The sequence below is a fragment of the Muscardinus avellanarius genome, assembly GCF_963383645.1.
Source record: "Muscardinus avellanarius genome assembly, chromosome: 1".
Classification (NCBI taxonomy): Eukaryota; Metazoa; Chordata; class Mammalia; order Rodentia; family Gliridae; genus Muscardinus; species Muscardinus avellanarius.
Window position 1 is genome coordinate 7,587,859 of NC_137786.1, and position 25,846 is coordinate 7,613,704.

General features: G+C 41.6%; 1 protein-coding gene across 1 annotated transcript in view; it reads right to left on the bottom strand.

Annotated features, from left to right (window-relative positions):
- The window catches only part of SEMA5A (semaphorin 5A), a gene marked incomplete at both ends in the record, with an annotated part of 321,241 nt that overhangs the window by 166,647 nt on the left and 128,748 nt on the right, over window positions 1–25,846 (bottom strand). The window contains one exon of the mRNA XM_080696129.1: window positions 9,460–9,522. Within this exon, the coding sequence (XP_080552255.1) occupies window positions 9,460–9,522 (63 nt within the window). The remainder of the gene's footprint in view (window positions 1–9,459; window positions 9,523–25,846) is intronic.

A 25,846-nucleotide genomic window follows, 5' to 3' on the forward strand; every position in this document is an offset into this window, starting at 1 on the left:
TGTGCATGTCTGTCTGTATCACTCTGAACTTATGTTGCAGGATCACAATGCCCCAATAAAAGTATATTAAAACATACCAAGGGTGAATAATTCTCCTAAGCATTGTGAACACAAAGCAATGCATTCCCATTGACTATTAAACTGGGAAAGAATAAATGAATAAAAAACACAACAAAACAAAAACCCAGAAAGATCCAAGCTAATTTTACAAGAAGTAAATATAAACAGCAGAAGGTAAGCTGGTGGCTGGGAAGCCAATCTGTGCCCTTCTGCAATGCTTCCACACTGGGGAAGGCAGGGGGTTCCAGAGGGAAGGTGGAGAACACTGCCTCCAGAGACCCCGCAGGGCCCTCCCAGGCTGAGGACAGTAGGGAGGGGGCAGCAGAAACCCCACCCCAGAGGGCAGCGACACCCGGGAGTCTGCAAGGACAGACAAAGTGAGGATGGAAAGGGGAAGCCACCCTGTCCAGGGCCCCCAGACATCCTCCAGAACCCAGGCCTGAGTGTGCTTGATGGTCTGACAGCTGGCAGCAGATAAGGATGCTCTGATAGAGCCTGGGTGGAATGTCCCCAGTGGTGCAGAGAACCGGGATTTGGTTTGTGTTTTGTTACTGGCAAGAGGGAAAAGCATTTTTTTTTTTTAAAGAAATGGCTCACCATTATGAACAAATGCACTGGAGGTGGTTATTTAACCATGAGTGAGCAGTGAAGACCTGTAACCTTACTACTTGGGAGGCTGGGTCAGGAAGATAGCAGGTTTGAGGCCAGTTTCAGAGACTTAGCAGGATCTTTATTATAAATTAAAAAAAAAAGGCAGGGTGGCACACACTTATAATCCCAGTACTTGGGAGGCTGAGATAAGAGGTTCAAAGTCAGCCTCAGCTACTCAGGTTAATGACTCTCTCTGCAAATTAGAGAAACCCTGTTTCCAAATAAAGAACAAAAAAAATAGGACTTGGAGTATAGCTTGGAAGTAGAATACTCCTGGGTTCAATCCCCAGTACCACAAAATAAAATAAATAAAATAAAATAATAAAATAAACAGATGGGGTGTAGCTCAGAGGCAGAATGCCCCTGAGTTTGACCCCCAGTGTGCACGTGCATGCACACATGTCAAGAATAAATTATCCAAGACAATCATCAGATTTACAAGATATGGTCCATTTCTTGATTGGGTTGTTTATTTTGCTAGTGTTGAGTCTTTTGAGCTCTTTGTATATTCTGGATATTAGCCCCCTATCAGAGTGGTGGCTGGTAAAGATCTCCCATTTGTAGGCTTCCTCTTAAGGTTCTTGATGGTTTCCTTTGATGAACAGAAACTTTTTAGTTTGATGCCATCCCACTTGTTAATTCTTGCTTTAATTTCCTGTGCTTTGGAGGTCTTGTTTAGAAAGTTACTGTCTGTGCCTATATGTTGGAGTTTTGAGCCTATGCCCCCCTCTAATAACTTCACAGTCTCTGGTCTAGTTTCTAATTTCTAAGTCTTTGATCCATCTCAAGTTGATTCCTGTGCATGGTGAGAGGTAATGATTTAGTTTCACCTTTCACTATTTGTTGAAAAGGCTGTTTTTTTTTTTCCCAGTGTATGATTTTGACCCTTTGCATAGATCAATTGATTATAGGTGTAAGGGTTTGTTTCTGTATCTTCTATTCTGTTCCACTCGTCTGTATGCCTGTTGTTGTGCCAATACCATGCTGTTTTTACTACTATAGCTCTGTAGTATAATTTGAAGTCAGGGATTATGATGCCTTCTGGATGGTTCTTCTTGCTGAGGATTGGTTTGGCTATTCTGGGTCTTTTCTTTCTCCATTGCAAATCAAAACTATGCTGAGATTCCATCTAGCCCCAGTCAGAGTGGCAAGCATAAAGAAGTCAAATAACAACAAATCCTGGTGAGGATGTGGGGAAAGAGGATCTCTTTTACACTGTCAGTGGGAGTGCAAACTAGTTCAACCACTATGGAGATCAGAGTGGATATTGCTTAGAAAACGGAATAGATCCACCATCTGATCCGGCTCTACCACTCCTGGGTATCTTTCCAAAGGGGTTGAAATCAGAGAAATACAGTAACATATGCATACCCATGTTCATAGCAGCACAATTCGTAACAGCCAAAATATGGAACCAATCTAGGTCTCCATCAACAGATGACTGGATTGCAAAATTATGAGAAATACACACAGTGGAATTCTACTCAGCAATAAAGAACAACAAGTCATGTCTTTCACAAGAAGACGGAAAGACCTGGAGAACATTGTGTTAAGTGAGGTTAGTCAAGCACAGAAAGAGAAGGGACATATGTTTCCTCTAATAAGCTCAAACTAGGAAGTATAAGGAATACGAGAGGGACTCCAGATAATGGAGGGGAAACCTCAGCAAAGCTGAAATGGAAGGGAAGGAGAGGAAGAAGGCTGAGGTTGATTAATGGAGGAGCTACATCCAAATATGTGCAAAAGTCTGAATATAGCACAGTCAACCTAGACCATGATGGAAGGAGGTACGGGGAAGCAGGAGGAATTGGACCAAACACAATCTGAATGTATGCCATTTTCAATATGATCCACGTAAACATAAACCAACAAACAAAAGAAATACCCAAAACGATATGGTCCTATTAGTACCATACCACACATGCTAACTGGGTGGGTCACTGGGGAAGAAGGCGGGAGGAAGAAGACATAATGTACATTTGTGGAATTATCAATGCTGATCTCAATGACATGTGTGAGGGCGCGAGGGAGGTGGGTCGGGAAACACACCTGGTGTTGTATGCATGTCTGTTCCTATGACACGACACTTCATGATGATGTGAAGTATTAATGCACCTAGCAAAGTATATTTCAAAAGAGAAAAGCTATGGTCTCATAGCTGAGTACTCCAGACCTGGTGAAGAGCAACCAAGTGTCTCTAGTAAACTATGAAATACAAACACTGGAAATAGCAAATGGGCTCTTTATCTTAAACTCCCCAAAGTAAAACAAAGCGCACCTGAGACCTTAGGTTGTGACATTCTGAAGGCAAGGCCTATCATGAATCTGATAAAAAACCACAGAGTAGTAGGTTGGTTTCTGACACATGCAGGGCACAGAGGCCTGTGTGCCGAGATACAGGTGAACAAAACTGGTAGTTAAGAAAGACAAGCCAGCCGGGCGTGGTGGCGCACGCTTGTAATCTCCGCGCTTGGGGAGGCTAAGACAGGAGGATCGCGCAGGTTCGAAGCCAGCCTCAGCTGGTTTAAGAGACCCTTCTTTCCAAATAAAATATAAAATAGGTCTGGGAGTGTAGCCCGGAGGTAGAAGGCCCCTGGGTTCCATCACCAGTACCACCACCAAAAAAATAAAAATAAATAAATAAATAAAATAAAATCAAGCCGGGAGTTGTGGCACACGCTTGTAATCCCAGCATTCAGGAGGCTGAGATTAGAGGACCATAGTCTGTGGACAGCCTCAGCTATTTAGAGAGGCCTTTAGTAATTCAATGACACCCTGTTTCAAAAGATAAAAAAAACTAAAAATTAGGGCCGGGGGTGTAGCTCAGAGATACAATACCCATGGGTTCCATTTCTCCAGTACCACACACACACACACACACACACACACACACACACACACACACACAATCAAGGAAGCGCTCTGTGGTGGGGCATGCCTGCCATCCCAGTACTTGGAAGACTGGGACAGGAGGATCACAGATTTAAGGCCAGCCTCAGCCACTTAGCTCTTTCAAATAAGAAAGAGGGCTGGGCTGTGTACTTTGGATGTGAAATACCTCTGAGTTCAATCTCTAGATTAAAAACTTGCTCCTTCCCCCCAAAAAAAAGTCAGTAAAGAGAAAATGTGAAAGGACACAGTGTTATTTCAATGAGAGCAGAGGACAGAAGACCCTGCTCTGATAATCAGGACTATAGGAGAGGCCTGGGGCTGCTTCCTGTGGTTGTCTTCCCTGGGCTGGGTGTAGGGAGGGAAGCAGGGAGGTCAATGTGAAAATTCAGGAGGGCCAGAGACGGAGGGCAGGGCAGCATCCTTGTACCAGGATGGAGGAGGGACCTAGCCCTACACAAGCTGGAGAAGCTCATGATGAGTGGAACCTACTGAGAGCCATGGGGCGTGTTCAGTGGAGCTCTGGCATGGATAGTTCATCACATAAGGGAGGTGGAGGAGGGGTGAGCAGCCCCAGTGAGGTTGGGTGGGGTGAGCTCCCTCTCCAGTCCTTCAAGAGCAACCTGGGAGGCTGGGCTACCTGTGAGGCTCCTCCACCATCCAAAGCACAGCGACCCGTGGCTGGGCTCGCTCAGGACCATCCGCGCTCACCCCCTGGAAAGTCCTTCTCCTCTAACTTACCAATGGCCCCATCTTATTCTGAAAGGAGATCGGATCTGAACTCTATCCAAATAGATACATTTCAAATAATAATGATTTTTCAAATGAAAAATGGGGCAAGTTTGAGCAAAATGGGATGCAAAAACAAAAAGAAAAAACTATGGAGGTACTTAGCCCTGAGTGCAAGATAAATTTAGGATTCAGAGAGTAGAAATTCAGAATTAAAGGAAAGGGCAGAGAGGACCCTGCTGTGCAGAATCATGGTCTCCTGGTAGTGGGTGACTCAAGACCCCAGCTCTCCCGTGGGATTCTTCCTCAGTGGCTTTGCTGATGCCTTCTACAAGCGTGGCCTCGTCTTGGGTTATCTGAACTTATTTAAAATATTGCTGGGAGTCGCCAGTTTAAAATGTAGGCACAAGCTATGTCAAGGTTTCTCTAGGAGATTTTAAAGGTTTCTCTTACAAATCAGCATATTTAAGCATCTATAATGTCCCTTTTCTCATCAAATGGGGTTTATATCATGTATTCCATTTCTGAGGATTTAATAGCCTCTGATTCTCCAAGAAGCCCTGGTGCACATCTCTAAGGGCGCTTGCTGCCTGCTACCAGGTGGCTTCTGTGGGTGATGCTGAGAGCTGGCTAAGGGCCATCTGCATTTCAGTGACACAAGCTGGACTTCCAAGGGACCTGGGGGAGGGCAGGCCCCACAGGAGGGCCAGGGTGTCCTTGACTGCTCATCAAAACCCACATGGAGAGATAGCCGGATGCAAGGCCTCTGACTCAGAAAGAGCTCGATAGCGTGGCTGGGCAATGCCCTCGGGTTTCAAGGACACAAGGCCCCAGACCCAGGAAAGAAAACAAAATGGTTGAGGGCTGGATTTTAAGTGAATTAGCTGAACGGCCTGGTTGTGTTCTCCAGCATTGCAGAGGCATCACAGGAGCCTTCACATTTAGGGCAATTCTCTGGAATAGAGGCAGCTCTGGGGTGTGCCACAGGCCTTGAGTCAGAGCTTGCAGAAGCATGGAGACTTGAGGTGGGTGTGCCAAGCTGCTGCACACCACCACAAGCTACCAGGCAGAGGGGACCAGGATGGCTGTGTGTGTGTGTATGTGTGTGTGTGTGTGTGTGTGTGTGTGTGTGTGTGTGTATGCATGGTCTGTGTTTGGTACTGAGGATTGAACCTAGCTAGAGGCATTCTACCTCCAAGCTACACCCCCAGCCCTATTTTATTTCTTTTTTTGGATTCCATTAGGTTTCTGAGAGCCTCACTAAAGTTGATGAGGCTGGCTTTGAACCTGTGATCCTCCTGTCTCAGCCTCCCAAGTACTGGGATTACGAGCAGGAGCTGCCTCTTTGCTACCATCGTTTGACAACTTGGGAGGGAGGATCACAGGATACATCAACAAGAACAACACACAGAGCCTTGGATTCTAATCAAAACTCTCCCACGAACTAGCAAAATGATTCAAGGGACTTGGTGTCAAAAATTCTGGAATGAGATCAGGAATAAAAAGCCTTTTGAAAATGATACAGTTATGAACATAAAGCTGTTCTTTCACCCACTTAGTGATCAGCTATGTTTCCTTTGTAAAGTTACTAAATGTCACGAAGGGAGGAGCTTCAGCCCAGACATAGGGGCCCAGGACAGACAAGGAGCTCTTGTTAGGCAATGGGACAACTGACTATTTGTATTTAAAATAATATTTGTGTGAAATGTATTTAAATAGTTCTAGGATTCAACTTCTATAATGCTGGCACAAAAAGGACTGCATGCAATATATCTAATTACAATACATTTCTAAATCCATAAAAACAGATTATTTTCCCCTTTGATATGAGGATGTATAAGGCACTGCGGCCATAGGAAAGCAGAAAATTTTGTAATTAAATGAAAACTCAGACACTTAGAAAGATTAGCAATTTCAAGACCTACCTTCTTGTCCAGCCCTTTCCAAATAAAAGATGCAGATGGCTTTTCTTGACCCTGATTTTCTAAACTGTAAATCCAGTGCACTACACCCAATGGGATGGCCGCACCTAGCTTAACACAAGGAACCCGAGTGGAACGTTATCATCATATTGTCCGTACTCAGCAGGCAGTTGAGGAATGTTCTTATCAGAAAAATAAGTGGGCGCAGGCAGCGTCCCCCTGCAGCCCGGCCACCTCCATCCACCCATCGCCTTCCGATACTTGGCAGCAACATGTGGTATTCAGCATGGCACCGACTGCTTTTGGGCGTTGAAGATATGAGCTCAGTTAAAATGACTGGCATTTTCCTCATTTTTGAGATGTCACACTTTGCATTACTCTTTTCATTTGGAGGAGAAGGGAAACTTTGTAATTCTGTATCAGTTCTCAGAATACTCCAGCATGAGCAAAAACATAAAATAGTTGAATTCTCCGTCTGAACTCGGGGTCACATAAAAGCCCGAATTCCACTCCTCCAAAGAAACTGCACTTTAGTCCAATCGACTGTTAAAGGGTTATCTGATTTAGCCCCTAAGAATTGTCTGAACAGGGAAATGTGGGTTATCTCAATTCTGAATTCAGGGCCAGGCTTTAGCCCGGATGAGCCCACTGTGGTCTTTTCTTTTCAAGGGATTTTTTTCTTTTCTTTCTATATCTGGAGAGCTCTGCTTGGGTCCCTCTGCAGGAGGCAACCGTGCATTTTAGAAGAGTAAGGCAGAAATGAAAGAGGACCGGCAGAGGAGGGGAAAGGACCCTCTGCTCTCACCTCACAAGGGCGGGGTCCCTCCAACACCTTTGCAAAGCACCAACTCATTTCGTGCACAGGCCCACACTGTGCACAGCACAGCTGAGACCTAAGTTCTCTTTCAATGGAGTAGAGGCTATTTAAAATTCTTGAAATTTACCAACACACGGAAAAGAGAAGAAAATGTGATTTATCGTTCTCAGAGTATATAGGACTGAAAATTCATCTTCACTCATTTTAACATAGTAATCTTAAAAAACAACCTACCCCTATAGTTTAAACCAATTATAATTAGTTGGGTTTGATATTATTCTTAAAATATTTACAGCAAAAATACATAAACTATAAAGATATAATTTGACTTTTGTGTTTCTCATTTTCTTTCTTTGTATCGAGAAAACCCAATGAGGTGTATTCATAATTGGTCCCTTCAATGGATCCCTCTAGCAGTCAGTACCTCAATCAGGTGTGTTACCTACTGGGGTGAAAATGGCCTTTTTTCATTCTCTGGATTTTACTTTATTTCTAAATACTAATCAACCAACAATCACAGCTTAAGGTGAAAATGAGCCATATTTGATTCAGCAGAAGCAATTTTTTTCTCATCAAATAGTAATAATATCCTATGAAATCACACAAATTCTTCTAAGATTAGAGACTCATAGACTATGTGGAGGAGAAAAGAGTGACCAGTCTAAGTAAGCGGGGATTTCTCTTTAATACACAAGATGTCCCGTGGTCAGTGTGTTCCATCAGTAAATCTTGCAAGTCTAAAGAAAGTAATTTCTCTGGCGTCCCCCAGCCCCTGTGAATCTACCTCCCCCGGACCACGATGGTCCCGGGCAGGTGAAGCTGTTGAACAGAACCTGGCTGGGCCCTGTGCAGGATTCCTGTGCACATGAAACACAGGGAGGGCCCAGCATTGCAGGAGGGTAAGGGGCCTTTGAGAAGGCGCTTTTCAAACACCTTACAGGTCAACTTTAAAACTCACAGGAAGGTGAGATAGGCTTCTGATATGCTGTTGTTTTGTTCCTTTGTTTTTGGTACTGGGAATTAAACCCAGGGGTGTTTTACCTCTGAGCTGCACCCCAGTCCTATTTTATTTTGAGTTTGAAACAGGGTCTCACTAAGTTACTGAGACTGGGCGCAAACTGGTGATCCGCCTGCTTCAGTCTACCAAGTACTGGGATTACAGGTGTGTGCTACCATGTCCAATTTCTCTGCCTTTTTATTATCATTATTAATTATTGATTTGAGGTAAAGCACACTAAGACACCACATTCGGGTCCTTTGCAAACTGGAGCTCCCTGCATGTCCTCCTCATTTCTGATTATTTATCTCAGATGCATTTTTTGGAGGTAAATATCTTTTGGGGAAAACTTTCATCAATGTCTGCTTTTTTTTTTCTTTCTCTTTGTCTCTGTTTTCTTAGCAGAAACCACTTTTTTTTTTTTTTTAACTAAGTTTGGGGTATAGCAGGGATCAAGGTGGCTGAGACTTGCCCCAGTATCTGACTCTCAAAAATGTTCAGGTGAGGGGCAGGGAGGCGGGCTACGGAATGGGGAAGCGTGCATTGCGCTCCTTGACGAGCCTGCATAATAGGAGGAAAGAACGCTTGCTGGGCCTTGCTCTTGACTCATCGGCACACTCGTAGACCCGTGTCAGCTTTGTCCGGGAAGCCCCTCTGCTCTTCTGCCGGCATCTACCATCTTCTGTGACCCAAAGTGCAGTTCCCCTTTGGAAAAGTCCATTGGTCAGGAAAGTCAGATCACTAGCAGTAAGTAGCCCCGTGAGCACACGCAGGCTCTGGGGGACTCTCCCTCTGATCAAGGGCAATTTTCCCAAAGACACATGGATTTCCGCACAAGGCAAAGATTTGTGCTTTTGCTGGGCAGTTGTGTAAAGGCTGCAAGATACATGGTTGCTCAGGAATACATCTCCAGACATGGCTAAAAACTATTCTCCACAGGAACTCTAGGATATGATCTTTAACATCCAAAGACAGAGAACATCTTAAAAGAATACACTAAGATAAACTATCAACAACAAATCTCAAATTATGTTCCATGTCATAACTTAAGGTGCTACCAAATTACTTTCCATAATTAGGGATAAAGTATGAAAATGAGAAGTTAAAATGTTATTTCTTAAGTCCGTGTTCTTTTTCAGAGAGTATAATTAATTTCGTATTTCATGACTTAAAACAAAAATCAGGTTGGAGCTTACATCCTGAGCCTTTTGGAACATGGCCGGCTGGTGTGTTAATGTTCATTGCTTGTTAAGAACTTGAGCGTCTTCTGTAGGCACCTTTTCACTCTTGCTTGCGTTCACTTCACAGGACATCCTACCGTCTGGGATCAGAATGCTCCGCGCCCCCTGCACCGATTGAGGCCGGAGCTGCCCTGACTGCGGGGCAGTGCTTACCTTGGATTTGCCCTTGCTGTAACACGCCTTCTCGGTGGCCTCATCACACGCCCACTCCACAGCCTGCAGGAAACAGCAAGCAACAGCAACTGTTACAGCTTTGACTGAGTAACAGGGCAACAGAAAGAAGGCGTCGATAACCAGGATGAACCCTGGAGCCCACACGTTCCTCCCATACAGAACTGACGCCCAGTGCATGAAGTCCAGTCATGGGCTGACATTTGGCTTGAAAACTTGAGCCAGGCGTGGGGACACAGGCTTGTAATTGCAGGTCTTAGGAGGCTGAGACAGGAGGATCGCAGGTTCACCGTCAGCCTCAGCAACTTAGTGAGACTCTGTTTGCAAATAAAAATAAAAATAAAAATAGGCTGGGAATCTAGCTCAGAGAGAGAAGGCAGTTGGGTTCAGTCTCCAGAATCACACATGAAAATAAATATATAAATAAAACATTGAGGCACTGAAAGGAGCAGACCCCTGAGTGTTTGCTCTTCAGTGTCCTATGGGACATTAGGATCTAGTCACTGTTAGACAAGTGCAAGGGGCTGGTGGCCCAGTCACTGAGGACAGGAAGCCCCTCTCTCAGTGAGACAACAGGACACACCCTCAGAGGCTGAAATGCAAATATTCATTTAAACCTCAGAGCTCATTGTCACAGTGTTTGGTCCATCAAGACTCATTGGTAATGAAGTGATATTGGCTTTGCACATCTTACTACTACACAGACGCGTGGTAGTCAATAAGCAGATCCTGCCAAAAGCTCACTGACCATGTCCCCAAGAACCAGCAGTTTTCAGACTGTTACTAGCTCCAAATGCACACTGAGAGCCCCAACTTTTATCTATTTTTTCCTCAGACTTTTCAAATCTATGGCATACTGATCCACTTGATAGGTGAATTTTCACACCTGAAATCACAAAGGGAATGAGTGATTCCTGAAGATAACAGATAGCTTTTGCTTCATGGGAAAAACATAGGTCAGTCCACGGAGGTCATGAATCGTCGTGAACAATTTGAAACTGCAAACTTGGTTCCCTTCCTGGTACTGCACAGTGTGTGGGCTTTTGTTGGGTGGAAACCTCTTCTCCAGCTCCTCAGTGGCATTGCAATTATATTCTGTCTTAACATTAGAATTGGATTCCTGAAGAAACTGAGATGAGTAGCAATGAAGTCATTTTAAGGAAAAAAAATAAGTAAAGAAAAAATTGAGGTTGTTTTTAATTTTGACTAATGTCAAATAATAAATTTAAAAAGCTGGGTGTGGTGGCACATGCTCGTAATCTCAGTATTTGAGAGGCTGAGACAGGAGGATCATAAGTTTGAGGATGGCCTCAGCAAGAACAAGATTCTAGGCAATCTAATAAGACCCTATTTCAAAATAAAACATAAAAAATGGCTGGGCTGGGGTGGAGGTCAGAGGTAGAATGCCCTTGGGCACAAGACCCAGTACCATAAAAACAAAAGCCAATATCAAAAGAGAAAAGAAAAAAAGCACAACTAACCCAAATATAAACTACTATAAAATATTATGAAGAAAAATAAAATACCGGTTTTACTCTTATTGCTAGTAAGATTTTTTTCAAGTTCTTCTTAATTTGGAAAAATAATAAAACCCAACTAAAGCATATCTAACATCTAATATCTGCTGTCCTCTAAAGAATGTTGCATAACAGTGGTGAAGTCACAAAACACTACATTTCATATAACCTATCTTCCTTAGCAAACACGAGTCTTCCAGAAACATATTCCAGAGAGAACCATTCCAATGTCCTTTAAATAAAAACGACAGTGCAACCAGCTTCCCTTGGGCAGACTTGGAAATTTCTGTGTCAACATCAGATAAGAGAATTTGTTAATTCTTCCTGTGATGTGTTCCTGAGCTTAATGCTTGAGGAAGCGTTGGGCTCATACAGTAACAGCTAAACAGCATCTGGTGCTAAGAACTGACTTGAATTTCCCCCTAGATGGCAAATACTTCTGTGGAAGTGATGATGTTCCGAAGAAAGCGTGGTAGCATCACAGACAGTAACATATCTTGTAAGTCCCATATTTAGTATAGATAAAATAAAGGAAAATATATGCATTGTGCTGACTTGATTTGACATCTACTCTATCCTTTGCTTAGATCTCTTTATAAAGGCTCACTGTTGTTTTTATTTAAATAAAGATACCTATGGCTTTGACTTAAAACAGGAGTGAACCATTATGATATGTTCTCTTAGCAGAGTAGACCACATTATAACTTCAATTTTATATTACTAGATAATTTAGTGTTATATATCACAAAGAATGAGTGTTGTATAATTACTAGAAAGATTATACAGTGAAATACTTTAGCGAAAAAGGCATTCACCATGGCTTTCATTAGTCTACTGATTTTGTTGAAAGTTAAATATCCTTCAGTAAACATAAGAGAAGGAGGAGGCTTTGTAGCAGAGTTAAGGGAGAATATTTATCATATGCCATCAAAATTGTTTAGATCCTGCTGCCCAAAGGGCAAACAAACAGCTTCACAAGTCCACCTAATGCTCAAATGACCTTCTCATTTTCAAGATAAATATTGGCCAAGGACTGGAAGGAAAAAGTAATAGGAAAAAAAAAAAAGGAAAAAGCAAAAACAATGTGAGGGTTTTCATAAATATTTCATTATTCTAACCAGTATACTGAAAAAATAGCAACTCCTCACACAAGTTTATTATAACAACAGAAAATAGGACAAGTCTTGCAAATTTTTTGAAGACAGTTATTAAAAGTTACTTTCCTGAGGCATTTTTATTACAGTATCAGCATCATGCCAATAATACCCAAATCCAGAATTAATTAAAGACCACAACCATACAGAGTGTGTGTGTGTGTGTGTGTGTGTGTGTGTGTGTGTGTTTGTGTGTTCACTTTTTTCCTGAATAGAAGGCAGGATAGAGGAGTACTTCTTTTTAAGGTTGGACTTTATTTATTGAGGAAGATACTGGGGTTAAATATATATTGTTGAATATCACAGAACTGTAAAAGGAACTGGTTGGGAAAACATTGCTTTTCCTGATGGCGTTAGAATCAAGAGTTCCAGATCCAAACAGTAGTCTTTCTTTTCTCCCAGTGAACCAGACTAGACCACCCAGTAATTATGAAGAAAAAAAAGTTTCTAGAGGAGACAAGTATAAATATAAATGGAACTTTCTTGTATTAGCTCTCATTTTTCAAAGTTATCCACCCTTCCATTTGAAGTGAGCTTCTCTTTAAAACTGGTCATAATTGCCCTTCTTCCATGAGATCCATTCTTATAAATCAAGGCCCCTTGAAATCAAGCCTTCTCATTCTAGTCTCAAAGAAAGGTATCATTCTTATATAAATCATTCCTTTGGGGAAAAACCTACTGCTGCTTTGTGAAGCTGTCTTCCTACTTGTCTTCGAATTCATTTCATATACTTTCCTGCCCACCCAAACACATATTTTTGTATTTATTTATTAAATTAGTTAATTAGTTGTTCATTCATTAATTTTTGGGGGGTACTGTAAGTGAAGCCAGGGGAATTCTACCTCTGAGCTATATACCTCCAGCTCTTTTTTTAAATTTTGTTTTGTTTTGTTTTGAATCAGGGTCTTGCTAATGTGCTGAGGCTATCCTCCTACCTCAGCCTCTCGTGTCCTGGGATTATGGGAATGCACCACCATGCCTGGTGCATTGTAATTACACGGCATAGTGAGGTTCAGAGTCAAACAACCTGCATACAGGTATGGGTGCACATTGTTTCGGGTTCCGCCCCACTACCCAGCCTCCCCAGGAGTTTTAGCAGTGAGCGTGGCAGTGACGTCTTCATACATAAGACACATTCTTCCTTTTTTCCTCCTTCATTTCCACCCCTTATTCTTCTATTATACAGGCTGCTTTCCTCGTTTCCCTAAAATCCTTCTCATCTCCTGTTTTCTCCCTAGCGTCCACATATGAAACAAATCAACCAACTCTGGTCTTTCTGAGACTGGCTGAAGAGAATTAGCATAATGTTCTCTACTTCTATCCATTGTCCCGAAAATGACATAATTTTGGTTGATCTTTATGCATGGCTAGTGGGATTACCACTTAACACAACCACTACAGAGATCAGTATGGCGGTCCTCAAAAGCGGAGACACAGAGACTTCATATTCACTATACGACCAGCTACACTGCGACTGTAGAGCATCATTCCAAAGGAATTGAAGTCAGAATACCCTATGATAATACATATCCTTTTTGTTTGTTCTTGGTGTTATCGGGGATTGAACCCAAAGCATTCCACGTCTAAGCTGTACCCCCAGCACTTTTTCTTTTTTGTTTTGAAATAGGGTCTCCCTAGGTTGTCGAGGCTGTCCTAAAACCTGAAAATCTCCTATCTCAGTTCCCAAGCATTGGGATTACAATCCTGTGTCACCACTCCCAGCTGCATCTTCATGTCTATAGCAACACAGTTCATCATAGACAAATTATGGGATCTAGCTAGGCGTCCCTCAGATGATGGACTGCGTCTATACATTGTGTCTATAGACTGCGTCTATACACACAATGGAATTTTACCCAAAAATCTACTTGCGACAGTCAATCCACATGCTAAGGCATTCTACACAGCAGATTTCAAAACAACTTTCATAGTCTGATGTCCTAAGTATTATTTTTAAATGTTTATTTATTTATTTTTTGGTGGTACTAGGGTTCCTGGAAACCCTTCTACCTCCAGGCTACACTCCCAGACCTATTTTATATTTTTATTTGGAAACAGAGCCTCTTAAGCCAGCGCGGCTGGCTTTGAACTTGTGCGATACTCCTGTCTCCGCCTCCCAAGTGCGGGGATTACAAGCGTGTGCCATTAAGCCCAGCTAAATCTTTAATTTTTGATGTCTCTTATCATTTTTTTTTCCATGATAGCCCGGGAAAGGAAAGGAATATTAATTTTCTATTCCATTAGACAATTAGTCTATGTTTCAACAGCAGACATATAGTCATAATACTGGAGTTACTTGAATATCCTCACAGTGGGCAATAAATTAGAGACATCTATATTTCAAAAGATACAAAGATGCCAGTTGTTGGTCCACTTTTTATAAGTACATAAAAATAACAGCTGCATTATCAAACAATTTATACAAGTTTGCTTTATCCTCATCCATTCCTTCTCTCATTTAATAAATAACCATTAAGGACCTACCACACAAAAGACACTCTGCTGGATAATTATTGATGAAAAGAAAAACAAACACACAGATAATATCTGTACACATCAGATGTTAATCTACAATAAAACACTAAGTGTACTGCATCAGCCTGGACAGCAATACATTAAATATCACAGTGCCACAGTGTCCAGTTTCATTGACACAGCAGCCAAAACCTGGTTCATTTCAGACCCAATGAGACATTTGGCCTGAAAGCAAAGTCAATTTTCAGAAAATGACAGATGCTACAACCAGATCTAAAAAGAAGCAGGAGTAGGGTCACAGCAAAACCCTTTTGCATCTGCAGAAGCCCTGCAGAAGTAAGAAAGTATCCATTGTTTCAAGGTGCAACACACCTGATCGCACCAAGACATATTCTGGTTATGATAAATGGAGCTGTGATTTCAGAAGTAAATCAGATGTTGGGAAGAAAAAGAGATGGGCTTTTTTTATGTATGTGTTACATACATATAAATCCACAGTTCTCAGAAGCGTATAAACAAAGCTGTGTATTCCACATTCCACAGCTAGAGAAGTTAATTAGACAGGGACTAGCAATGGCAGATACTTTTCATAAAAATGAAGAGAACAACATTCTAGGCAGATGGGCCACCGCTCTCTCAGCAGATGGCTCTGCTAATTAGATACTGGCAAAAGATAACATTTAAAAAACTAGTTTAATTACACAGTGCCAAAAATTAACAACCACCTGAGGGCTGCTTCGTTTCCTATGTTTGCATTGATATTCTTATGTCATGCATTTTGGTGACACTGGAAGATGTTACATTGTCATGAAGATTGTCAACAGATTACTAGGGAATATGAGGCCATGCCCTGCCTCACAGCAGAGGCAGAAAAAGGAAGGAAGGAAGGAAGGAAGGAAGGAAGGAAGGAAGGAAGGGAGGGAGGAAGGAAGAGAGGAAGAGAGGAAGGAAGGAAGAAAGGAAGGAAGAAAGAGGAAGAAAGAAAAGAAGGAAGGAAGGAAGGAAGGAAGGAAGGAAGGAAGGAAGGAAGGAAGGAAGGAAGGAAGGAAGGACAAGTTGGAACTAAGAACTCTGGGTTTTCCATGAGTTGAAAAAAATGTCAACATAGTTATCCTTGAGGATGGACATCTTCAATAATAGCCAGCCACACAGGTCATTTTCAAAACAAAAGACCCTGGATTTGAAACTCATTGTATGCACTGAAAAATCCCAAGTGGTAAATATTGCAATTAATTTGGGATAATTTGTCCAACATATACATCTGTGATTTTCCCTCTTAATAGATATTAAGTGCATTTCTTCATCTTTCATATTAATTTTTTGTGTTTTGGTGGTACTGGGGTTCCTGGAAGCCCTTCTACCTCCGGGCCACACTCCCAGACCTATTTTTTATATTTTTATTTGGAAACAGCGTCTCTTAAGCCAGCGCAGCTGGCTTCGAACCTGTGAGATCCTCCTGTCTCCACCTCCCAAGCGTGGGGATTACAAGTGTGTGTCACCACGCCCGGCTCATATTAATTTTAATGCATGTGCATTTCTGTCTATATAAAATACAGGCAAGTCCCACTCTTTATACTGGCAACTTTGGAATCTGAAGACTGGAAGGGGATTTTAGTCATAGCATCTAAATAAAAATAATACTTTTTTTTTTTTTTTTTGGTACTGAGGGTGGAACCCAGAGGCTTTCTACCTCCAGGCTATACTCCAGACCCATTTTATACTTTATTTGGAAACAGGGTCTCACTAAGTTTCTGAAATCCTCACTCAGTAGCTGAGACTGGCTTCAAACCTATGCAGTCCTCCTTTCTCAGCCTCCCAAGCACAGGGATTACAAGTGTGTGTCACCACACCCAGCCTGACTACTCTTTTCTGATTCTGGTTACACTAACATCAACCCCCAAACTAATGGATACATATTAACTTTAGAGGTTCTCATAAAAGTGTGTTATATTTTTAAACCCCTATAATAAACCAAAGAATTTTCTTCTTTCTCTCTTTCCTTCTTTCTTTCTTTCTTCTTCTTCTTCTTCTTCTTCTTCTTCTTCTTCTTCTTATTATTATTATTATTATTATTATTATTATTATTATACTGGGGTGGAACCCAGGGGCATTCTACCCCAAGGTTATAATACCAGACCTATTTTATTTTTTATTTGGAAACAGGGTCTCACTAAGTTGCTGAGAGCTTCACTAAGTAGCTGAGGCTGGCTTTGAACCTGTGCGATCCTCCTGTCTCAGCCTCCCAAGCGTGGGTATTACAAGCATGCGCCATCACACCTGGCAATTTTCTTTCTTATATTAACAAATCAAACTTACATTTCCTGATTCCAAAGGGGATTCTGCTTTGTTGGATGCTTGTGGGTAATTTATATTTTTACTAGTGTAGAAATGTATTTGTTTCCTAGGGTCTTGTGAGAAAATCCCACGATCTGGGGGCTGAGAGGAGAGAGCATTTATTATTACAGATGTTGGAGTCACAGATTCTTACGTCAAATTTCTGACATGTAATAGTTTGGAAAGAGAATGCCACCCCTAACTCCCACAGAAACAAGGACGTAATAGTAGAAGAGATTGCTTGTAATCTCAGTAGACGATAAATCCATGGGATGGATTGATCTGGATGGTGACCTAGGCTGGTAGGGTGTGTCCTTGGGGCTGCAGCCTTGGGGCTATACATGGTTCCTCCTCCCTTTACTGTATTGCTCCTGGCCTCCATGAGGTGAGGATGAATCCTTGCCCTCTCCCCCTCTCCACCTTCAGCCTCCATGCCTGAGTTCTGCAGTCCACAGCCTCACATGGACTGAACCCCCCAAGTCCCCAAGGAAATAATGAGCAAACAACTCTTCCTTCTTGTAAGGTGTGTGGTCAGTCTCTTAGAATATAGCAATGAGAATGCTGGCCAAGACAGACGTGTGTTTCCTTCAGGAAACTCTGAGGAGGAATCTGCCTCAGGCCTCTCTCCACCGGAGAGGCTACATGAAACCCAGTTGTTTCCTAGCTGTAGAAACATGACTCCAGTCTCTGGCTAGGTCATCATGGGGCCTTCTCCCCCTCTCCTGGTCCAAATGTCCCTCATCTTATAAGGACATCAGTCATTGAATTAGGGTCCAGCATGGTCTAGCATTGACTTCATCTTAGCAAATTAATTTTGTAAAGACCATATTTCCAAATAAGGTCACATTCTAGGAATCTCAGTAATCTGAATTTGAAAGGTGACTACTCAGCCCAAGACTAACAATGTGACATAAAGATAAGATATTTGAATTGAAAACAATGCATTAATTAAATTTACTCCCCTGGGACCAATGGGTTGCCAAATCTAATGAAAAAAAGTAATTATTTATTGAATATGTGATAAGCTATTCATAGTGCTGAATGCTTCCTGTAAAAGAGGTACTATTACTATGAAATTTTGGATGAAAACAATGACTAAAAGTTTTCTAAAGGCCCAAAGATACTCAGCGGTACACGAAGACTGAAACTTTATACAGCATTGCATCTGTCCTTTCAGGGGTCAAACCAAGTACCCCAGCTTCTGGATTCTCCTGGCTTCTTTAGTTCTCCTTCCCCTAATTTTGAAAAATATTTACCTAAGGCGTAAGAATTTATGACTGTTAAGAGCTGCCGGCATTCAGTAAATATCAATCATAAATGTCATCAATTCCCTAACCATGTGATACACTCACTTCTAAAGCCTTTGACCATTTGCAGCCTGGGACCGATTCACCTGGTGACATCTTACTGTCCTTAGCTTCATGGCCAGGGTCTGATCTGAGAAATTTGGGTGAGTTCTTTGAAATACAGTAAAAAAAAAAAAAAAAAAAAAAAAGTCTATACTTGACACAGCAGCAAGCTTCTCCAATAAGTCCTTCAGAGACTTCCTCCTTCCATTTGAAATAAAAGCCAAGGCCGCCTGAAACGTTCTAATATACCCACCCTGTACTGCTTCCTCAAGCTACTCACCCCTCTCTTCCTGGGGACGGGTTCCTGGGGTGGCCCTTGAATAATACAGATGTGACAGGTGGCGGGTGGACCAGCTGGCGCCACTTCCTGGGATATCCTGCCTCCACTTGCCCACGGAGCTCATGCCTACACCATAGTTTCTGTGATCACAGACCCCGAGGAAAAGCAAACTGTACCTGGGTGGGGGGCTGGGTGTCCTGGTTCACCACTGCACCTGCAGCACCCATAACAATGGCACCCACACCGCCAGCACTTGATGCACAATGGCCAAGGCAAAGGAATGCATATGGAAGGACCTGTGTCCATACCCTGAAAGCTGGCTCTCCAGGACCCCCGTGGAAAGGGGTGCCACAGCGCGGGGTCCCTGAGTTGACCCCACAAGCCCAGCAAGCTCCACTTGTGACAAGCAGCCCTCCTGATTCCTCTTCTGAACACCTGGATTCACCCTGACTATGAGACCAGGAGGAGGAGGCAGCTGCTCTTTGAAGAGCATGGAGGGGAGGAGCAAACCACGGCAGGGCTCTCACATGTCCCCAGCAATGGGCCAACTGCGCGTGTGTGTTTGTGTGTGTGTGTGCGTGTACATGCACATCTGTGTTCTACTCGAAGCTGCACTTCCAGCCCTATCTTACTTTTTTTTTTTGAAACAGGATTCACAAAGTTGGAGAAGATCTCGCTGAATTGTTGAAGGCTGGCCACACACCTGGCATCTCCTGCCTCAGCCTCCCAACTCCTGGGATTACAAGTGTGTGCTACGGGGTTTACTTCTTCAAATTAAAATTTAATCTTATACGAATGAAGGAAAAAGTGGGATTTTGTTACAATGCTGTTGTTACTGCAAAACTGAAACATGAAATCATTAGAGAACCCTGAGGTGGAATGACTGCGGGGTCATAACACTCCCAATGTATGATTATTTATGTGTTTTGCTTTGGTCATCTACTTCTGAAAAGATGCAAATTCAACAATTTGAAGAGTTATAAATGAGGCCATCTTTAATCTCAGTTCTCTGGAAGTATAATTGGAAATGACAGCAGTCCCTTTGGTGCAGGCTCTACAATAAGCCAGTATAATAAATCAGGTCGTGCGACAGTAAAGGACCTTGGACCTTGTGATTCTGCATGTACTGTACATGGGTGTCAATGGTTCTTGTGCGTGTGTGTATGAGTGTGTCTGTGTGTGTATGAGTGTGTCTGTGTATGATTCGAGGGATTGAACACAGGGGCATTATATCTCTGAGCTATACCTTCAGCCCTATTTTATTTTTTATTTTGAAACAGGGTCCCACTATGTTGCAGAGGGCCTTGCTATGGCATTGGGGATGGCCATGAACCTGAGTCCTCGTGTCTCAGCCATACAATTACTGGGATTACAGGCATATACCACTATGCCTGGCTAGCTCAGGTAATGTCCCCGAAGCATCTCTAGAATTGTGCGGTTTCAGGAAACACTATGGACAAGTCAGTGTTTTAAGGAACCAAATACTTTTGATAAGTAACTTCAATTGCCTGTTCTAGACCTGTGGAGAGAAAGACAGAGTGGAGAAAGTTGAGTTCCAGTAACCCACTTCCTGAACATGGCTGGACTCCACTGGGGTGGCTTCGTGGAAGAATTGCCTTTGAAAGAAGCCCAGCAGCTGGGTGAGGCAGCACATGCCTATAATCCTAGTACTTAGGAAACTGAGACAGGAAGATGGAAGGTTTGAGGCCAGCTTTGGCAACTCAGTGAGACCTTGAGCAACTTAGAAATACTTTGTTTTTGGCAACGGTGATATATGAAAGCTAGGGAGAAAATGGGTCATAAGAGGAACTCTGGATGAAGAAGGAGATACTATAGATGAGCAAATAAGGCGACCTAACTGAGGGGATGGGAGGGGGAAGAAGGAAATTCTCTAATGCTCATGATGTACTTTAACAAACATACCTGCGGCAATCACTAAGCCAAACATGAGAAGGAGGGAGGGAATGGGGCCAGAATTGGGTAAGGGCTAATTGGGTGATGTGTGCATGTATGTCTCCACCATATTGTATCCAGTTAAGATGTATGACTATAATGCACCAACAAGAAATTAAAAAAGAAATACCTTGTTTTAAAATAAAAAGGACTAGAGATATAGCTCAGAGGTAGAAGGCATCTGGGGTTCAAACTCTAGTACCAAAATTAAAAAAAAAAAAATAAAAGCTAAAAATAAATAAGTAAATAAATAAACATTTAAAAAAATAAAGAGAGAAAGAAAAGAGCCCAATACTGAAGGGCAGTATACTATCTGGTATTGAGTAGAGAATTATGATCTTTTAGAGATAAAGGCATCAAAAACTGCACACTTGAAAAGTGCTCTTAATGAAGATCACGCTAGAAGGTGTGGCCAGAAAGAGCGGTTCCTCCCAGCTGTTTTTCAAACAAATGTCCTTGGCGCCAGTGTTTCAAATAAATTATTTTCATGGATTCAAGTAAAGATTGCCTTGAAAGATGGCACGCTGTCCACTTGTTAGCCTAAATTTAATCAAAAAACCCAATTACTAGAGGAATGACTATTTGTATAAATGAATTTCCTAAAAGCATTAGTATATGAGACACCCAATTCAAAGTCAATCAAGCATGAGATCAATGTATTGACATCAGAGTGGATAAAGTTCCCAAGACCATTTTTGCCTAAGTTAATGTTTCCAAAAGGCAGTTGTTTGGGATACTATTATTTCTAATAATATGTATTCTGTTTTAAAATATATAACTCTATTTTGAATTACATGATGTCATCCAAATACCATGGGATCTTAGCACTCAACAGAAATTGAGGTATTTGCTCAGAAATTAAAAGTCACATCACAAACATATTAAAATTAATATTTTGCTCTAAAGTCAAAGTTATTCTAGATATATAAAGATCAAACTTCAAAAGACTAAGTTGATTATGAAAAACTGTGAAAATTATTAAGTGGAGCAAGTTTATTAAGATTATTTGAAGACTGAAGGGATGCAGACAAGAGGTCTTAAAAATATTTACGTACTGGGAATTAAATTTAGAGGCCTTCTACTGCTGAAATATACACCCAGTCCTTTTTAAAATTTTTTTTGGTTTATTTGTTTTGAAATGCAGTCTCATTAAACTGCTGAGGCTGCTCTTGAACCTTTGATCCTTGTGTCTCAGTCTCAGCCTTTCAGGTACTGGGATTATAGGCATGTACCTCTGCACCCTGCAGAGAATAGAATTTTCAAAATATAGGGAGCAATATATCGGCATGGGGCATTTTGTTATAAATAAACAATCTGGTACAATGAAGCCTGTCTTGGGAGTGTCTTCACAAGGCTAAGTTTAGAGAGTGGCATTGACCAATTCTCTTACGCACAACAGCTGACTACTGGTGATCATGGCTGAGCGCTATTGGGGAAGGTATAGGTAAACCAGCCTGGATCTTTTACAAGAGTATACTTCCCAGCCATAGGATGAGACTCCCCCTAGGAATGAGGCTGAGTGGCTCAAAACAGGCTACATCCAACAAGCAATATGAAGGAACAAGGCTTGCCTTTCGAGGAGATATGAAACAGATGTCGAAGATGCCTGCTGTTGCAGCATGAATACAAATGAAGACACAAAAGCCCTGTGGGTCTCTGTTTGTTTGACTTAGAATGATATTTTACTGATGTTAATAAAATATTTTGATGTTTTCAGGAAGAATATCCCGTTTGTGATTTTCTGTGTTAGATTTCTTTTGCTTGAAAGGTAAAGTCATCCATATTGGGGTCAGCGGTTTGGTTCTTATTATCGCTGTATTCTGACTAAACCATAATGAAGACAATCTACATGAATATCCATCTTAATAACCAATATAAATGTAAATGTATGGGTTTTGTTTTCTGTTTTTCCACGCATCTTTTCCAGTTTTCGATTCTTTGCAAACTTGCTTCATGCAAACAAGCACCATTTCAGACCTGACTCATTCCTCTGTGCACACCTGAGTTGGAATGTGTGCTCCTGATTCACTGGGGTGTTCATAAAACCAGAACTCTGGATGTGAACTGAGGGAATATTGTACACTCATGGACCACTTATCATTTATTCATTATTCAGTTTCAATGTTGGCAGCCTGAGATGTACCATCTCACTACAACATTACCTTTACTTCCAGCTTGAGAACATACTGAACCATTTCCCAAATCTCAAGATACATGGAAAACCCTTTTTATGAGTTATTCGCAGCATCATTATCAGAAATTTTTGTTTTCAGCTTAAAGCAAGAAACATTGAAATGGGTTTTCTGGTATACATTTGGGCATTCATATTTAACTCTTAAAAAAAATGTCACAAGAACTGGGTATGGTGGTACAGGCTTGTAATACCATTATTTGGGAAGTTGAGACAGGAGGATTACAAGCTCAAAGCCACCCTTGGCAAATGGCAAGGCTCTCAACAACCTAGTGACACCTTATTTCCAAACAAAAAATAAAAGTGGTCTGGGGGTATAGTTTGGAGTTAGAAAGCCTCTGGGCTCAATTTCCAGTACCAAAATAAATTAGTTAATTAATAACAAATGATATACTTCCTTCAACAAACACATTATTTACAATTAGTATCAAAGTGTTAAATGAGATCTTAATGAGTATGTTAATATATTAATTGATAGGTTAATATATAACACTCATAACTTTATGCATATCTACTTATTAAGCCAAAGAAATTTAGCACTAAACAAAAATCAGGTGATTTTGCCATTTATTTCTTCATACATTTGTTTCTTTTCTACAGTGTAATCTATTGATTATATACCAGGGAGAGTCCTAAAATATAATCATCATCATCATCATCATCATCATCATCATCATTTCTAAAATATTATTTGAAAAAGAACTCCAAAAAAATAAAGGTCCAAAATGTTTCAGGCGTGAGAATAGAGTTGGTGAAATTTTGTTATCTCTAATGTCTAAGGCATTTTGAATAATGACCCAAATTTGTTTTAATTCTATAGTAAATGGAAATGAATGCCATCCCCTCCCCCTTTCCTGTCGATCTCCAGCAGTTCCTTTGTTCTGTGATTAGCCAGAGTTATAATTATCACATGTTGTAACATCAGCCCACTTCCTGTGAAAGGAATTTGTCTTTGAAGTAAATTAATTGCCCACAGCAATTAATTTTGCTCTTTGGCTCTGAGTGGAGTCTTAGAAAGATAAATGTGTGTGGATCTATATGCAGGTGGGTCACGGTGGTGGGCTGAACAATGGCTCTCCCCAAAGATACTCACATTATCAGTCCTGGAGCCCATGGCTGTTACTGTATATGGTGAAGAGAAGACTCTGCAGGTGCGAATAAGGATTTCAAGATGATCAAGATGGGATCTAAATACAGTGGAATGTATTTTTTCCAAGAAGAAGGAAGAGGGAGATGTGGTATACTGAGGAGAAGGGCAGATCACTATGGAGGCAGAGATCAGTGATGCGGCCACAGTCCAGGAAGGGCTGAGGGCATCCAAAACTGGAAGAAAGAGAACAGAATCTTCCCTTGAACCTCAGTAGGGAGAATAGCCCGCTGACACTTTGATGAGGTTCTTGAGACTAATTCTTCCAGCTGGGCTTGGTAATATACATCTGTAGTCCCAATATTGGGAGGCTAAGACAGAAGGGTTTCAGGTTCCCAGCCAGCCTCAGCAACTTAGCGAAGCCATCTGCAACTTAATGAGGACCTGTTTCCAGATAGAAGCCAAACATGAGAAGGAGGGAAGGGGAGAGAATGGGGAGAGAATGGGGTAAGGACTAATTGGGTGATGTGTGCATGTAGGTATATAAAGTCTTGTATTCCACTATGATGTAAGACTACAATGCACAAATAAAACATTTAAAAGAAAGAAAAGAAAAAGTTTTGGGAATGCAGCTCAGAGTTAGAATGGGTTCAATCTCCAGAACATCAACAGCAACAACAACATTACTCTGGACCACTGAATAGAATAAATGTTGTGGTTCCAGCCAAGTGATGGTAATTTGTTAGAGCAGGCCATGAAACTCAAGCCACCATGCACACACATGAATGACACCCATGGGCACACCCACCCACGGAGGTCTTCAGGGTCACAGGGAAGGCACATTCAACCTGGTGTCTCTGCCAAACATCAAAGCCATTCCCACTGCATAACAGCAGAATATGGCTTCCCAAAATATGCCTTTTAGCATAAAGATTATTTTGAGATGACTATTTTGAGAAAGAGTTAACACAGGAGGAGTTCTGAAAACAGAGCAAAAGTTGTCCTTTTGTTAGGGCAATTTACATTGATACAAAGAGTCTTCATTTATATTGCTTTCTCCTCTTCCCTTTTCTTTTTCTTTCTTTCCCTCTTTCTGGAAGACTCACAGCTTAGCAGCAGATAAAGCCTTAACTTTGGCCTACATAATAAATCTCACATTTACCTCCCTTTTCTGATTAACTTCTTCTAACTTATCCCCTTCATCCCTTCTTTTTCTTGGATTCCATTGAAGATGGTATCAAAGCTTAACTTCACAGCCACGTCTTGGAATTTAGAAATGTCTCTGGTATCTGTCATGTATATATGAGTATGATACACTCTAGTAAACTTCTGTTTTTCTCTTTTTATAATCTGTTTTTTCTTACCGGGAACCCAGACAAGAACCGAGTAGAAGACACATTATTTTTTTTGTCATACCCTAAATAGGAAGGATACGGTCACTGATAACAGGAAGTCCCTACAGAAATATATGCTGTGAGCTTGGAAGGACTGAGGAGGAATTTCTGATAGATGTGTGAAGGCAGGACGTGAACAAGGAATTTTCCCCAGGGAAACCCAGGCTTGTGCCGGTCTTGAATGAATTGATCATGGAATGAGTGTGATGCAGGACAGAAAAATAAAATAAAGAGGACATAAGAGAAAGCAAGAAAAACATAACTTTAATACAGAAGCCTATGGCAACACCTGTTAGACCCGAAAGTCCCTGAGGAATTTACAGGAGTCCTCGAGCACTACTGAACATCCTTAGGGAGGTGTCTGTGTATCAAGACAACAGATCACACAAAAAGAGGAACCTTCTTGGGTACTGCCAAAGAGAGCATCTCATCAATTTTGCTGGTGGCCCCTGAATAGTTTAAAAGGTAATGTGCTAATAAGACCTTGAAGGTCAGGGCCAAGGAAAACCCTAAATCACTTCCTGACTACGCGATTAAGGTCATCTTCCTGCCCACTCCTCATGAGAGTCCCTATTAAAGAAGCGCCCTGCAGCCCCAGAAAGCTTCTTTTACTTGGAGAACGGCCACATTGACCC